Below are 17,236 nucleotides of genomic sequence, written 5' to 3'. Positions count from 1 at the left end.
CTTCTGATGGAAACGATTAAAGTTGGAATCAGTAACAAGTGATTGAGTACTACATTCAATAGAATTACACGATGAACACGTGCTATATTTGACTGGGTTTGGCATGTATATGTGAAATTTTGTTTTCCAAATATGGTTACAATTTACATAAGTCATTATAAAAAGTAATCTATCAAAATTTCCCTTATCTTTCTCAGGTTGACTATAGTTTCTACAATTAGTGTGTGAGCTAAAACTGGTTTAGTTCGATTAAAGCAGAATGTAACACAGCGTTTATTCTACAAGGATCTTTACATGGAGATTGCCTGCAGTAACTGTGATACAGTTACGTGTTCACATGTTTTCTCAAAGCCACTTTGAAAAGTAAATTTAAAAATGTATTGTTTCAATCTGTGTACCTACGTCCATTTGTATTTAATTTAGAAATGAAATAGTCAACGTCACGGGATGAAATCCGACTCAGTGAATCATCACTGTAACTATGATCATCCAGACCAGATCATCTAGATCACCCATGTTCATGACTATCAGTGTGTTATATTGTATATCTTGTATCGTTGTCTAGCAGGTATGATTCTTGTAACGTTGTCAAGCAAGTATCGTACTTGACAACGATACACGAATCATACTTGCTTGACAACGATACAAGAATATGTATCGAACCGTCGCATCACCCGAATAAAGAAGTTGTTCATCCATAACGTTTGACCGTATCTAATTCACCAACTTCTAAATGTGCCGCTCAAAGAGCTTATCCATATTGCCGATAACACCACCAACTCTCACTACAGGACAGGCGGCTAGTGCCCAACTGTAGCGGACAGTGTACATGGGGGCACTCTACTCAGCCTAATGGACAGAAGGCTGGTCGATAAAGCTGATGATTCGTATACGTTGATATTACAAAAGCATCCATATTCAAAAGTCACATATGAATTGTTTGTTGGAAATAAAGTTTGTTAATATTTTTTCAATTTTTTATCACTAAATTGTCAAAAGATATACTACTACTAGGTAAAACCATCAACACGCATGTTTAAAGTGATATTTGTCCAACTGAGGTATTCATAGAGGTAACCACAGCATATATGCAACAAACAGTATAATGGATCTGCACGCAATTCATTTCAGGATAAGCTCGAACTGTATATACATCAATCATTACATTAATGTTATGTACATATATCGGTACTGCATATATGTTATATGTGAACACTATCAATCTATAGTCATATATCAGTACTGCAATGTTATATATGAACACAATCAATCTATAGTCATATATCAGTACTGCAATGTAATATATGAACACAATCAATCTATAGTCATATATCAGTACTGCAATGTTATATATGAACACAATCAATCTATAGTCATATATCAGTACTGGTATAATGTTATATGTGGAAAACAATCAATCTATAGTCATATATCAGTACTGCAATGTTATATGTGAACACAATCAATCTATAGTCATATATCAGTACTGCAATGTTATATATGAACACAATCAATCTATAGTCATATATCAGTACTGTAATGTAATATATGAACACAATCAATCTATAGTCATATATCAGTACTGCAATGTTTTATGTGAAAACAATCAATCTATAGTCATATATCAGTTACTCGTAATGTAATATAAACAACACAATCAATCTATAGTCATATATCAGTACTGCAATGTAATATATGAACACAATCAATCTATAGTCATATATCAGTACTGCAATGTAATATATGAACACAATCAATCTATAGTCATATATCAGTACTGCAATGAATATATGAACACAATCAATCTATAGCCATATATCAGTACTCCGCAATGTCATATATATGAACACAATCAATCTATAGTCATATATCACTACCGTAATGTTATATGTGAAAACAATCAATCTATAGTCATATATCAGTACTGCAAATCGTAATATATGAACACAATCAATCTATAGTCATATATCAGTACTGCAACGTAATATATGAACACAATCAATCTATAGTCATATATCAGTACTCGCAATGTAATATATGAACACAATCAATCTATAGTCATATATCAGTACTGCAATGTAATATATGAACACAATCAATCTATAGTCAAGTATATCAGTACCTGCAATGTTATATGTGAAAACAATCAATCTATAATGTCTTCAGTGGCATTTAGAAGTTGTATTATTGATAAAACTAAGATATGGATTAAACTTCTTTTTTAATTTCTGATTGGCATTGAGACCATTAGGTCCTTCATCAGAACTGGTTAGGACTATGACGTCAATCACTATGACAAATATTACTGAGCTATGAGTTATGATCGTAGCGACATCATAGTACATCAGGGAGAGTACTTCGTGCGAGTTAGTTACATCGATGAATTATGCCGAATAATAGTTGAAAGTTGAATTGAAACATTACAACAATCAAGCATTAATAAAGCAGTCATTGATAGCAGGCTTTCCAAAAAGAATAGACTCGTTTTTCTTGTATCTAAAGTTCATCTAAAGTTCATCAAAGTTAATCAAGAGGTCCTATCGCACTTGGCAGGTATACACCTTGATCGCTACCATAAACCAGCAATTAATCGTGATCAAGGTGTATACCTCGCCAAGCAAGTGGGACCTCTTGATTAACTTTTGATGAACTTTAGATGAACTTTAGATACAAGAAAACGAGTCTACTATTCTTTGGAAAGCCTGCTATCAAGTAACCTTGTGTAATTAGCAGTTGTTGTGTGTATTGACAAATTCAACTTTCAACTCTATTATTTAGCATGAATTTCATCATTATGTAACTAACTCACTTATACAGTACTCTCCCTAGTGTACTGTGATGTCACTTGCATTGTGACGTCATAACTCAGTAATGACGTCATAGTGACGACGTCATAGTCCTAACTGCCAGTTCACCTGATGAAGGGACCTGGAATGGTCTCGAAACGTTGTGAGAGAAATTAAAAAAGAAGTTTAATCCATAAAAAATATCTTGGAAATCAATCTATAGTCATATATCAGTTCTGCAATGTAATATATGAACACAATCAATCTATAGTCATATATCAGTACTGCAATGTTTTATGTGAACACAATCAATCTATAGTCATATATCAGTACTGCAATGTTATATGTGAAAACAATCAATCTATAGTCATATATCAGTACTGCAATGTTATATGTAAACAAAATACATTTACATATGCATCGGTACCGCTAAGACTACATATGAGCAAAATATATTATACATTCGATTCGTTTATTAACCGTTAATCTGTACAGATAATTGGCACAATGACACCGGTGTTGGTATTGGTACAGTGGGTTGCAGACAAGGTGACAGTGGAATAGAGATATAGGTAAAGGTTTACTAATTAATTCCTTTCTTAATAAACAAGCCCTTTATATAGATATTTCCTAAATTACACAACTCTTTAACATTATTAATGGTAAGTAGTTGAATAAATTTAAATACTGATGGACATTTATAATAATATGGCTTAATATACATTATACTATAGTTATGATATGATGGGCATTTTAATATAAAGCGTAGTTCATCTTCAATATCATCTTTACACATTTGACATTTTCGATTTACAAGATTTATGTTTTCATACCTACCAGTTTCTATTGGCTAAATTATGGGAACTGAGTCTGAATTTAGATAAGTACTTCCTATAAAGATATGGAATAGATTTACATAAATAATATTGAAGCGTACTCTGGTTAATAATGCATATGTACTTCGCTGCATGGGCACGTTAATGTATACACACAACATTACTGCAAAACCATGTAGTGTTTCCACTAGGTTGTTTTCGCAGAGCGAAGCGCCCTGAACTTTTATTTGACACCCTGTCCTTCTTTAATTGATATCAACACTTGGTTGTTTTAGTTTCTATTTCATGTTGAAGTCAAGTGAAATAATTATGCTCTTTGAACTTTAAGAATAATAAGCACTATAACTTACCATAATACTTGGAAATCTGGCATTGAGATGCCCTTTTATGGAATTGTGCTGCTCCTTTTGAAATTTTGTCGCCCTGCCCTTTTGGATCCTGGGAGAAACACTACTATATGTAAACCACTTTTGATACATAATGACCTCAGTGCCATCAATACATGCATATATCAGCAGTTCTATACCATGTATGATCACGATTAGTGTCTCAGTATTGCAGTACTATATGATGACAATCAATACATGAACATTAACTGAAAATTCTCAACAGTAGTTGTTCAAGTCTCCCCTGCGAGGACATCTGATTCATCCTAAAACTGCACAGCCTAACTTGTATTCTTTCCCTAGCAAACAACCACACTTTCAGGAATATCAAATGAAATTCGGGATCGGGATCACCCACAAGGTTACATTTGGTTGGTTGGTTTGTTGTTTAACGCCGCATTTAGCAATATTCAAGCTATATGGCGTCAGTCTGTAATAATAATCGAGTCTGGACCAGACAATCCAGTGATCAACAGCATGAGCATTGATCTACGCAATTTGGATACGATGACATGTGTCAATGAAGTCAGCGATCCCGACCACCCGATCCCGTTAGTCCCTTCTTACGATAAGCATGGGTTACTGAAGACAAATTCTAACCCGGATATTCACGGGTACCACACGGTACAACCTGCACCCATGGCAGACAGCTACTTCATCAAAGTGTGGACACGTGTTGCTTCCTTTAAATGTGAACCTTGTAAGAGTTGATCGCAATCACGCTATTTTACCAACGAATTACTTTAAAGAGAGTTACTTATATTTTTATGTGCGACTCTTTTAGGTCGTAACCTAAGGCATCTCAGGTATTGTGTTGTGAAAAAATTGAAGATGTTGTGAGATCCGAGCTTGGAGATGTGGTGATGTGTGGTGATGTGTGGTGTGTGTGGTGAGGTGTGGTGATGTGTGTGACATTTAGTGATGTGTGGTGATGTTGTGATGCTCATGTGAGGTTGTGACATTTTAGTGTAGAACAGCGATGGAGATGCTCAATGTATTCTGCTTGACTAGCGACTGTGTTGCTGTGATACTTTAGTGGTCTGTGTTGCAGACGGTATGATACCCAGTTGGCAGTGTTGCTGTGATAGCCTAGTTGACTGTATTGCTGTGATAGTCTGGTTGACTGTGTTGCTGTGATAGCCCTAGTTGACTGTGTTGCTGTGGATAGTCTGGTTGACTGTGTTGCTGTGATAGCCTAGTTGACTGTGTTGCTGTGATAGTCTGGTTGACTGTGTTGCTGTGATAGTCAGGTTGACTGTGTTGCTGTGATAGTCTAGTTGTCTGTGTTGCAGTGATGATACTCCAGTTGACTGTGTTGCTGTGATAGCCCAGTTGACTGTGTTGCTGTGATAGTCTAGTTGACTGTGTTGCTGTGATAGTCTGGTTGACTGTGTTGCTGTGATAGTCCTGGTTGACTGTGCTGGTGTGATAGTCTGGTTGACTGTGTTGCTGTGATAGTCCTTGGTTGACTGTGTTGCTGCGGGATAGTCTGGTTGACTGTGTTGCTGTGATAGTCTGGTTGACTGTGTTGCTGTGATAGTCTGGTTGGCTGTGTTGCTGTGATAGTCTAGTTGACTGTGTTGCTGTGATAGTCCTGGTTGACTGTGTTGCTGTGATAGTCTGGTTGACTGTGTTGGCTGTGATAGTCTAGTTGACTGTGTTGCTGTGATAGTCTAGTTGACTGTGTTTTTGTGATAGTCCAGTTGACTGTGTTGCTGCTATAGTCCAGTTGACTGTGTTGCTGTGATAGTCCAGTTGACTGTGTTGCTGTGATAGTCTGGTTAACTGTGTTGCTGTGATAGTCCAGTTGACTGTGTTGCTGTGATAGTCCAGTTGACTGTGTTGCTGTGATAGTCTAGTTGACTGTGTTTTGTGATAGTCCAGTTGACTGTGTTGCTGCTATAGTCTAGTTGACTGTGTTGCTGTGATAGTCCAGTTGACTGTGTTTGCTGTGATAGTCTGGTTAACTGTTGCTGTGATAGTCTGGTTGACTGTGTTGCTGTGATATTCCAGTTGACTGTGTTGCTGTGATTGTCTGGTTGACTGTTGCTGTGATAGTCTGGTTGACTGTGTTGCTGTTATAGTCCAGTTGACTGTTGCTTTGATAGTCTAGTTGACTGTGTTGCTGTGATTGTCTGGTGGACTGTGTTGCTGTGATAGTCTAGTTGACTGTTGCTGTGATTGTCTGGTTGACTGTGGCTGGGATAGTCTGTGTTGACTGTGTTGCTGTGATTGACTGTTTAGCTGTGATAGTGTTGACTGTGATACTTTGATTGACTGTTGACTGTTGCTGTGATAGTCTAGTTGACTGTGCTTGCTGTGATAGTCCAGTTGACTGTGTTGCTGTGATACTTTGGTTTGACTGTGTTGCTGTGATTGTCTAGTTAACTGTGTTGCTGTGATAGTCTGGTTGACTGTGTTGCTGTGATAGTCCAGGTTGACTGTGTGTTGCTGTGATAGTCCAGTTGACTGTGTTGCTGTGATAGTCCAGTTGACTGTGTTGCTGTGATATAGTCCAGTTGACTGTGTTGCTGTGATAGTCTGGTTGACTGTGTTGCTGTGATAGTTTTAGTTGACTGTGTTGCTGTGATAGTCCAGTTGACTGTGTTGCTGTGATAGTCTTTAGTTGACAGTGTTGCTGTGATACTTTACATGACTGTGTTGCTGTGATAGTCCAGTTGACTGTGTTGCTGTGATAGTCTAGTTGACTGTGTTGCTGTGATAGTCTGGTTGACTGTGTTGCTGTGATACTTTAGTTGACTGTGTTGCTGTGATATTCCAGTTGACTGTGTTGCTGTGATTGTCTGGTTGACTGTTGCTGTGATAGTCTGGTTGACTGTGTTGCTGTTATAGTCCAGCTTGACTGTTGTCTTTGACTGGGCTGTGATAGTCTAGTTGACTGTGTTGCTGTGATTGTCTGGTGGACTGTGTGCTGTGATGCTGTGATAGTCTAGTTGTCTGTTGCTGTGATTGTCTGGTTGACTGTGGCTGTGATAGTCTAGTTGACTGTGTTGCTGTGATACTTTGGTTGACAGTGTTGCTGTGATACTTTTTACATGACTGTGTTGCTGTGATTGTCTAGTTGACTGTTGCTGTGATAGTCCAGTTGACTGTGTTGCTGTGATACTTTAGTTGACTGTGCTTGCTGTGATTGATCTTGATTGTTTGTTGACTGTGTTGCTGTGATAGTCTGGTTGACTGTGCTGCTGTGATAGTCTAGTTGACTGTGCTGCCTGTGATAGTCCAGCTGACTGTTGTGTTGCTGTGATAGTCCAGTTGACTGTGTTGCTGTGATATTCTAGTTGACTGTGTTGCTGCTGATAGTCTGGATTGACTGTGCTTGCTGTGATACTTTAGCTTGACTGAATGGCTGTTGCTGGGATAGTCTAGTTGACTGTGTTGCTGTGATATTGACTTTAGTTGACAGTGTTTGGACTGTGATACTTTTAGCTGACATGACTGTGTTAGTCTGTTGACTGTGTTGTCTAGTTGACTGTTGCTGCGATAGTCCAGTTGACTGTGTTGCTGTGACTGTGTTGCTTTGATAGTCCTAGTTGACTGTGTTATTTGTGATAGTCTAGTTGACTGTGTTGCTGTGATAGTCTAGTTGACTGTGTGTTGCTGTGATAGTCTAGTTGACTGTGTTGCTTTGATAGTCTGGTTGACTGTGTTGCTGTGATAGTCCAGTTGACTGTGTTGCTGTGATAGTCCAGTTGACTGTGTTGCTGTGATAGTCCAGTTGACTGTGTTGCTGTGATAGTCCAGTTGACTGTGTTGCTGTGATAGTCTGGTTGACTGTGTTGCTGCGGGATAGTTGCTTTGAGTTGACTGTGTTGCCAGTTGATAGTCTGGTTAACTGTGTTGCTGTGATAGTCTGGTTGACTGTGTTGCTGTGATATTCCAGTTGACTGTGTTGCCTGGTGGATCTGTCTGGTTGACTGTTGCTGTGATAGTCTATAGTCTGACTGTGTTGCTGTGATAGTCCTAGTTGACTTGACTGTGATAGCCTAGTTGATAGTCTGTGAGTCTGACTGTTTGCTGTGATTGTCTGGTTGACTGTGGCTGTGATATTCCAGTTGACTGTTGCTGTTATCCTGGTTGACTGTGCTTTAGTCTGTGTTGCTGTGATTGTCTGTTGCTGTTACTGTTATAGTCTAGTTGACTGTGTTGCTGATACTTTGGTTGATAGTCTGTGAGTTGACTGTTGCTGTGATAGTCTGGTTGACTGTGTTGCTGTGATACTTTAGTTGACTGTGTTGCTGTGATATTCTAGATTGAATTATTGCTGTGATAGTATAGCTGATTGTGTTGCTGTGATACTTTAGTTGACTGTACTGTGTTGATACTTTAGTTGACTGTTTTGGTTTTACGTGATAGTTTTAGCTGATTTAGCAATATTCCTGTGCAACATTGACGGCGGATAGGATAGCTGACCAGAAATGGGCTTCCCGTCACTTCAGATTGACTGTGTTGCTGTGATACTCCATGACTGAGTTTGGGACGTCGCTTTTAGCAATATTCCAGCAACATCCGGGCGGGGACACCAGAAATGGGCTTCGGTACCCATGTGGGATTCGAGCTTCAACGCCAACGCTTTAACCATTAGGCTACCCCACCGCCCCTGATACTCTAGATTGCATTATTGCTGCGATGGTCTGGCTGGCTGCGTTGCTGTGATACTTTTAGTTGACTGTGTTGCAGTGATTGTCTGGTTGACTGTGTTGACTGTGATACTCTAGATTGCATTATTGCTGCGATGGTGTAGCTGACTGTGTTACTGTGATGCTTTTTAGTTGACTGTGTTGCTGTGATTGTGTGGTTGACTGTGTTGACTGTGATAATCTAGATTGCATTATTGCTGCGATAGTCTAGTTGACTGTGTTGCTGTGATTGTCCTGTTGACTGTGTTGCTGTGATATCTTGATGTCTGTTTGTTTTGATACTCGGGAAGACTAATGTTAACAGCCAACATCTACGCAGTCTAATAAACGAGTTGAACAACAACAACAATAGCAACAACAACAACAATAACAATACAACAACAACGACCTGGTTTGTTTGCCGAAACACACAGATATTCAGGCTGTCAATGCATCATCGCATGTGCAATAAAGGTTGTCCTCGGCTGCAGTGAAGTAGACGCGCCAAGGAACAGGAAATACACATGGAACTAATATAGTGACGATATGTCAGTGATGCCATTGTTTAATAGCACATTTCAGGTAATGAAAACAAGGTTTCAGTTTGACAGGGTTCGCCCAAACGCATCCTACATGCATGTGAAGCATGCTACCCACTCATACCATGAAAAAGCAGTGTCTGTGCTTGGCCGTCCAAGAGTATACCAATTTGTGAATATGCCATCCGTTTCTCCATACTCGTTAACAAGGCGAGGAGAAGACTTTTATTGGGGAACGAGATGGCAGATAGTGAGTATGCATGCAGCTGGCATGCCATTCGTGGGTTGACGGCGCTCAGATTGGTTACTGTCACTCTGTCATCAGTAGGCGTAACCCGGAACACCAACCAATAGCCACTGTTAGGCAATCGACCAAGGCCAGGGCACCTTTCATGGTTTATGTTACGGGTAGTCGTCTGAGAGTCTGGAGGCACATTAACAGTGCTTATATGCCAAGAAATATTCATCCCATCTCTTCCTGGAGCCTCTCTTGGAGGCTCAGGTATGGTGTAGGGAGGTGTGTCTCCCATGACTGTAGGGGCGGTGGGGTAGTCTAGTGGTTAAAGCGTTGGGTCGTCACGCCGAAGACCAGGGTTCGATTGCACACACGGGTACACTATGTGAAGCCCATTTTGGTGAAAGCGGAGTAAAACTAAACTCACTCACTCACTCACCCCCATGACTGTAGGCCAACGTTATTTGCAATAATACGAGGCACTAGCTGAAACGGGGACAAAGTTTCCGTTCACTGCTCAAGAAAACTATGTCAAGGATATTGACATTGCGATCCACATACAATCGGCTGAGTTTAACTTTACATTTGCTCTCGGGTCAAACTATCGCTCAGTAAATATCCATATAGGGGAGGCTCAATCCACTGAGCGGCATTACGTGCCTCTCAAAGAGAGCGAATGGACACCCATCGTAGTGTTGTTGTGTATATCTCCTTCAGAAACAGCTGTGCTGCGACGAGACTATACTCGTAAACAGGTCAAATAAGTCCCTATGTAAATACGGTTTGCGCTCAGGTTGGATTTCGAGTGACCTACACCATACGCGGAGCCCCTTACCAGTGCGCGGACACATATAGGCGTATGCTCTCCTTTAACCACCAATAATCATGATGTTCTATATTGCCCTGATGTTCGTAGGGTTGCTGGCTGTCGGCAGTGGGGATGTATTCACACACGAAGAGAGCGAGAACATTAAGGGTTATCTAGAGACAATAAAGGGGGTGTCAAGACATACCCGGTCTCAGCATCGCCGTCGTCAAGGGCAACGAAACCTGGTCTCTACCCTGGGATATGCAGATTTAGCGGCGAAGAGGGAGGTGACTGAAGAGACGCTCTTCGGAATTGGTTCGATAACAAAATCAATAACTGCAACACTCATTGCTTTGATGATCGACGAATCAGAAGGAAAGTAAGTAGGGTAATTTGCATGTGTTTTACATCCAGTGCACACACCTGTAGACATCCAGGCCGTGGTGACAACACACTGCAGTGATATATCACTCATTTCTTCAAAAGCTGCATTTTATGTTGTCAGTGAGTGAGTATGGTTTTACGCCGCTTTTAGCAATATTCAGCAATGTCACGGCAGGGAACACCAGAAATAGGCTTCACATATGGTACCAATGTGGGGAATCGAACCTGGGTCTTCGGCGTGACGGGAGAAAGCTTTAACCACTAGGCCGCCACCCACCGCCCCTTATGTTTTCCAGAGTCCACGGAGTTAAGACATGTTTATCTGCGTATTCGTTTGAAATAGATTTGCTCCTATGTACATGATCATATGAACATTACGAATGAATGGAGTGAAATTTATTTATTTTGATTCTATTACATATCACAAACATGGTTTTCCACACTACCATGCAGTCTGTGTGTACAGAGAAATATATCAATAGCTGGTAATCAAACCAAGAAGTCCGATGTGACATAGTCAACCTGATCAATATCAGGCTTTTCATGAAACTGATAGGCATTATTCAACTCTATATACAAATAACACAAACAATAACAACAATAACAATTCAACGTTTCCAACAACACAGGTGCGATAAATTGGCTGCATGTTCAGAAACACGTCCTTGAACAGTGACTGACACAATATCAGCTGACGTATGGGGGAGTCACCTTACCCTCACCCCAGTCGTCTCAAACTCCACTCAGTACCGGGGACCTACACCAGCAACATAGTTTGGTATCATGGTTGGGTGTCCTTGACATTGGAGTGGGTGTCACCGAATCTTACGTGCGTTAAGTTACGTATGATAACTGTACAATGTTAAGGTGAATATACCTGTAATTGTCGGGGATCTGTGCCCAAATCACTTCCTGCTGCAGTCGACTTTCATAATTTTGTCACTGTGGAAATACAGCAAAATGTCTGAATAAAGCAAAACAAAACAACAAAACAAAATACCCCCACCCCAAAGAAAACAACAAAAACAACAGCCAAAAACCCCCAAAACCCAAACAAATACAACAAAAAGTAAATAAATAAATAAATTAATAAATAAATAAATGAAAAAACACCAACAAAAACAAACCCCGTTTGGTACAGACCCACTCCATAAAAGAAGGGCACCTTTTGTCATCGTGCAAGTTACATCGCTGCGTATCCAGTACAGGTCGTAACCTCATAACCATGTCACGTTAATAAAAAACTTTGTCATGCTATAGTTTTCAGGGTAATATATTTGCCATCCCTCAACGGAGTGTGTATGTAAGCTAGTGATGGAGGCCTCGCGTGATAGTCTACCAGAAATATTTCACTCTCGGCCTATACAATTTATGGTGTCCATCTATGTTTGTTAATGCGCGCTTTAATTGATTTTACTAATGTAAAGATGTGTGCACTGGACGAAACAAAGAAATCAGTCGATATCTTTAATTGCTGATACAAGTATAATATCGCCACAACCACCTCCATGTATTCAGGAAGATCCAGAGAACCAATAATTTCCAGGTCTTCTGCATTGAAGCCATCTTCTCCGGAACAGTGACAAATAACTGAAACATGTCTTTTTGTATGAAACAAGATCCAGAATTACTTATTACCATTGGAGAATATCAACATTTTAGTATAGATGTAATCCATGTCTTACTGCAGGATCACGTTCGACACTACTGTCTCGGAACTTCTTGGAGAAGGCTACGAGTTCCCAGATGACTTCAAGACAAAGGAGACAACAATTAAAGATGTCTTGAGTCACCGGACAGGACTGGCGGGCCTGAATCTGGCCACGATATTCGGGGGTCCTCCGGGGATTTCCAGAGAAGACTTTTCTAAGTATGACGCCAATAGTCAGTGAGTTTGGTTTTAGGCCGCTTTTAGCAATATTCCAGCAATATCACGGCGGGGACACCAGAAATGGGCTTCATACATTGTACCCATGTGGGCAATCGAACCCGGGTCTTCGACATGACGAGCAAACGCTTTAACCACTAGGCTACCCTACCAGCCAGATGATAAATGATGATGATGGTGATGATAGTGATGGTGATAAACACTCACGTAACCTCTGTCCAGGTCTGTAGATTCAATGTATCGGTAATAGTGAAGAAAACATGAGAGTAGATTATGTTCTTAAATGTAATGGCCGAGTACAGGTGAGTACCTAGTTTGTCTCTAATTATTTGTGATCACATATGCATGATATTATCCTTCTCAGACTTGCAGGACTGTTGCCCTCCAACCCATTCCGTGGCGAGATGCAGTACAGCAACTTCATGTACATGTTGGCCGGGCACATCACTGAGAAGGTGTGGGAGCATCCTGGGAAGAGAATCTCAACACCAGGTTGTTACAGCAGATAGGTATGACGTCAACAGACACAGGTATGGAGGACGGTGACGTCACAGGAGACAGATATGCCCGACCATACGTCTATCTGAGGGGAGAACTAACCGAAGGTGACCCGGCTCCACTTGAGTAAGTGGTTAGCAGCTGATAAATGTGAATTCATTGTCAAGTATATGCTAAATGATAGCGTTAAACCAATTCAGAGAAAACGGAATGTTTTGTAAGTCCTTTGGTGTAAATTCAGATCTATTCAGTGAGTGAGTTTAGTTTTATGCCGTTTTAGCAATAGTCCAGCAATATCACGGCGGGGACACCAGAAATGGACACCAGAAATGGACATCGCATCCATGTTGGAATTCGAACTCGGGTCTACGGCGTGACAAGCGAACGCTTTAACCACAAGACTACCCCACCTGCCCCAGATCTATTTAAACAGACCTTTAACAACCGTACACGTCAACACGCTTGCAGACCAATAACAGCTGATTTGTGCACGACATGGCATTTTCAAAATGAAGCTCAGGTGATTTACACTGTTCTGATGTTACTTGTATTATTCAAACAGGTAACAGTGAAATATTTCACAGTGACTTAATATGTTTTTTGGCACATAATAAGGTATATTATTGAACTGTTTGAGAGGCATTCTAGAAGTTGTAAGCAATAGGAATGACACGTGTCTATGGATGATCAATTTCTTTCTTGTACGATTGCAATATGCAATAAAGAAGTTGATCATCCATAAACACTTGTCATTCCTAGGTATATTATTGACATCCCGTTCAGTACCATGTTCAAATGTTACAGCATTAGCGCCACATCCTTCAACATCAAGCCGGTATGTGACTGTAATATATGGCATTCTGTATGATCTGTGTATGTTATACAGCATTGGAAATGTGGGCCCGGCCGGTGCAATGGCCTCCAACATCCAGGACATGGTAAAGTTCATGAGATTTATGCTAAACAAAGGGAAGCTGGAAAATGGCACTCAGCTGATCAAGGAAGCGACCATACAACAACTGTGGCAACCTGTCATCCCCCTGCCGTCCTTCATGGTCTTTATGATGGAGAAGCTGTACCCCCAGTGGCCAGTGTCTGACGTATCAGTCGGGTATGGCATGGGCTGGTTCAAGAATGTCTACAGGGGTATGTGAACTCTCTTCTAATCATACGACCCGTGAAGAGCCGGGTTTGAATTGATCTTCAGTAACCCATGCTTGTGGTAAGAGGCGACTAATGGGATTGGGTGGTCAGGCTCTCTGACTTGGTTGACCCATGTCATCGTATCCCAATTGCGTAGATCGATGTTCATGATGTCATCGATGATCACTGGATTGTCTGGTCCAGACTCGATTTTTTACAGCCCGCGCCACATAGCTGGATATATTTCTACATGTTACTGACTTAAACATTATATTCGCCAAGGACTAACAACTAGCTTATGTTAGGAGTGAGTGAGTGAGTTAATATTTAACGTCACATATTGCTAGGCGCCCAGCCGCTGGCATGACTTACCTCAAAATCAGATAAAATTGTCTCGATTCATGCTTCATGAAACATGAAAAATAACAACAACACAGTTACCAATTTCGGCACACATTTCAATAAACCATCAAGCTATATTGGTGGTGAGTGGTGAGTGAGTGAGTGAGTGAGTGAGTGAGTGAGTGAGTTAATATTTAACGTCACATCTGCAATATCTCAGCCATATCGTGACGAGAACAATTTATATAATACAAAAATGAAAATATTGTGAAGAGTTAAACCTGTCGCCGATGGACAGTAAAAATACTAGAGTATGACAGATATGAACATAAAAGTAGCATGTAAAACTAAAACTGTGTAATTAAAGAAGACAATACAATATAAAACACGGGCTATAGAAGGTAGATCACCATACTAGGAACCACCGCTTATGTTAGGAGGGCCATGAACTAGCAATAAAGTTTTTAGATCGTAATGGTGAAACCATCCCGTAATTATCGGAGTTTTGAACTGACGTCACAGGTATGTAGTTGATAGTTCCGCCATGCTGGCCATGATCACGATGCATGTCACATATTGGTAGAAATACAGTGTAAACAGATACAGTAAAGTAACAGTGGGTTCGAATCCAAGATTCGGTTTGAAAATCTTTCTTGTCACTTTGAAACACATGCTGCCACCTGAATAGTAAACGCCTAAGACTTACACCAGCCCAGGGCTTTCCTTTGACATAATCCTGACTGAAGGTTGGCAAAGTGGCGCCAAACCCAAATTACTAGTGATGTTAAGAAACACACACACACACGCACGCACGCACGCACGCACGCACACATGATTGGTTGAATATATGCCTGACGCACACGTTGCTTATGTCCCCGATGTTCTTCCATCTGCCTGTTGTTAATTAAATATGCTGTTAATAAACACTGTTTTGAGAAAGGACTGAGAAAGAATTTGCCTATGGTGATTCATAAGTGACCCTGCAAAGTGATCCTTTTTTTACTTTTAGACAAACTGAATCTTTTATATTTTGAAATAGATTCACGGTGTAGCCTTAGAAAAAACGGACATACTGTCACTACAGGCAAAACAGATCGATTTCTGTTTGCTGGGCCTGTTTCAATAATACGTCATGTCACATGTTAAATAACGTTTACAGGGCGACAGAACATATGGCATGCGGGCGGCCTCCACAGCTACAACTCTCTACTGTGGCTCTTCCCTGACAGTGACATCGGACTCCACATCAGCATCAATGGACCAACAACGTCAAATTCAAAATCACCCATGAGCATGTTGTTGTCGGCATTGTATTACGTAGCTGACATCGTCCTGGGAGAAACACCATGGTTAGACAAACAAACAGGCTGCACCTTCCCCAAACCCTGGTTGGATATGGCCATGTTTGTACCACCGCCCGACACAGATGACACATCTGTCACACCCGAATACCCCCTCTCGGATTATGCTGGGAGTTACTTCAATCCCTTGGTTGGCGAGTTTTTGGTTACCTTGGACAAGTCAAAAGATCAACTGCAAATAAAACTGAATAAATTAGATGGTGTTCTGGTGCCGAAAAGGGATGGATCGTTTGGATTAGCATGTAAAGGAGTGTATGAGTTCTTAACATGGCCGGAGAAAGATAACCCTATGTATATGTACAAAGCCGTGTTCATTAGAGGGGCGGATTCGTTTGATGGTGTTGACTTGGTAATGACTTTACCTTTAGATCCACCCCTTCGGTTTCAGGTTCAGCACGGCGATGACAACATCAAAACTGAACTTTGAAATTGTGTCATTACTCATTGTCATTTTGTCATTCTGCCCAAACTGTAACATACATTACTTATTAGATGTTCGTCATTGATTTCATTAAGACTACATCCAATGAAATCATTAATACTTATATTCATTGTAGACGTGCATGTGATTACAATGGAATACTGAGTTAAAACACTGTGAAGACTAAAGTGGAAATTCTGCTTTACATCATTCTGCAGCGCTGATACTTTAACATCAATAATTTCACGTATACTGACAATTGTAGCATCTATTATGCTTTTTGTACTTAATGTAATAAATCGTAATTATATTTTTCAGAATAAACTAGGGAGTACAAAAAACCCATATTATAACAAGTCCATCACTTCACACGTGTATTGCTGACATGATCAGAACAACATTCCTGATGTCAGTCGATTCTTAATATGAAGTCATAGCTGAAAATTGTTGACACCATTCAACAATCGTTTCTAAGACGGCAGTCGTGATCAGCACATTTTTCAAAGGAGCTCATACATACATGTATTTTACATTTGATGTAAAGCCACTTCACGAAAGGAAATTAAACAAAAAACACTCACTTGCAAGGCAATTTAATACAGCATTATATTTGGTCAAGTTGGATTCAATTTTCGTGGCATTAAGATGCTGGTGTATGGACGAAGATAGGGTTGATTTGCGTCGTATTAAAAGAATAAACAAAATAAATGAAATTAATATATTCATCCTGTCTTCACTCACATTTCTTTGACTGACAACTGACTAGAATAGAACATCTGAAACTACATCATCTTGTCGGCAGATGTCAGGGAGAGACATTGCAAGTACAAGAGCATACCATTATTGTATACCATTATTAGGGGCGGTGGGGTGGCTCGTGACGCCGAAAACCCGGGTTCGATTCCCCACATGGGCAAAATGTGTTAAGCCCATTTCTGGTGTCCCCCGCCGTGATATTGCTGGAATATT

The 17,236-nt window shown here is 40.3% G+C and overlaps 1 protein-coding gene across 1 annotated transcript; it reads left to right on the top strand.

The window, feature by feature from the left end:
• Window positions 1-10,116: 10,116 nt before the first annotated feature.
• On the top strand, window positions 10,117-16,992 carry LOC124261767. Its single transcript, XM_046696123.1, has 5 exons — window positions 10,117-10,609; window positions 12,305-12,484; window positions 12,867-13,126; window positions 13,887-14,146; window positions 15,645-16,992. The coding sequence occupies exons 3-5, from the start codon at window positions 13,014-13,016 to the stop codon at window positions 16,271-16,273; spliced, it is 1,002 nt and encodes a 333-aa protein (XP_046552079.1). The 5' UTR covers window positions 10,117-10,609; window positions 12,305-12,484; window positions 12,867-13,013; the 3' UTR covers window positions 16,274-16,992.
• Window positions 16,993-17,236: the final 244 nt, after the last annotated feature.

The sequence above is a fragment of the Haliotis rubra genome, unplaced genomic scaffold (assembly GCF_003918875.1).
Source record: "Haliotis rubra isolate DU_JTF1 unplaced genomic scaffold, ASM391887v1 Scf808, whole genome shotgun sequence".
In the NCBI taxonomy this organism is placed as follows: domain Eukaryota; kingdom Metazoa; phylum Mollusca; class Gastropoda; order Lepetellida; family Haliotidae; genus Haliotis; species Haliotis rubra.
Note: the sequence above shows the minus strand (reverse complement) of the source record. Positions and strands in the feature narration are given on the sequence as shown.

What these genes read in the sequence shown, in the direction of transcription:
- LOC124261767 (XM_046696123.1), top strand. Translation starts at nt 13,014, where the DNA reads ATGACGTCAACAGACACAGGTATGGAGGACGGTGACGTCACAGGAGAC. An exon ending in GGTGACCCGGCTCCACTTGA is followed by an intron (nt 13,127 to 13,886) that starts GTAAGTGGTTAG and finishes TATGTTATACAG; the next exon opens with CATTGGAAATGTGGGCCCGG. An exon ending in GTTCAAGAATGTCTACAGGG is followed by an intron (nt 14,147 to 15,644) that starts GTATGTGAACTC and finishes TAACGTTTACAG; the next exon opens with GGCGACAGAACATATGGCAT.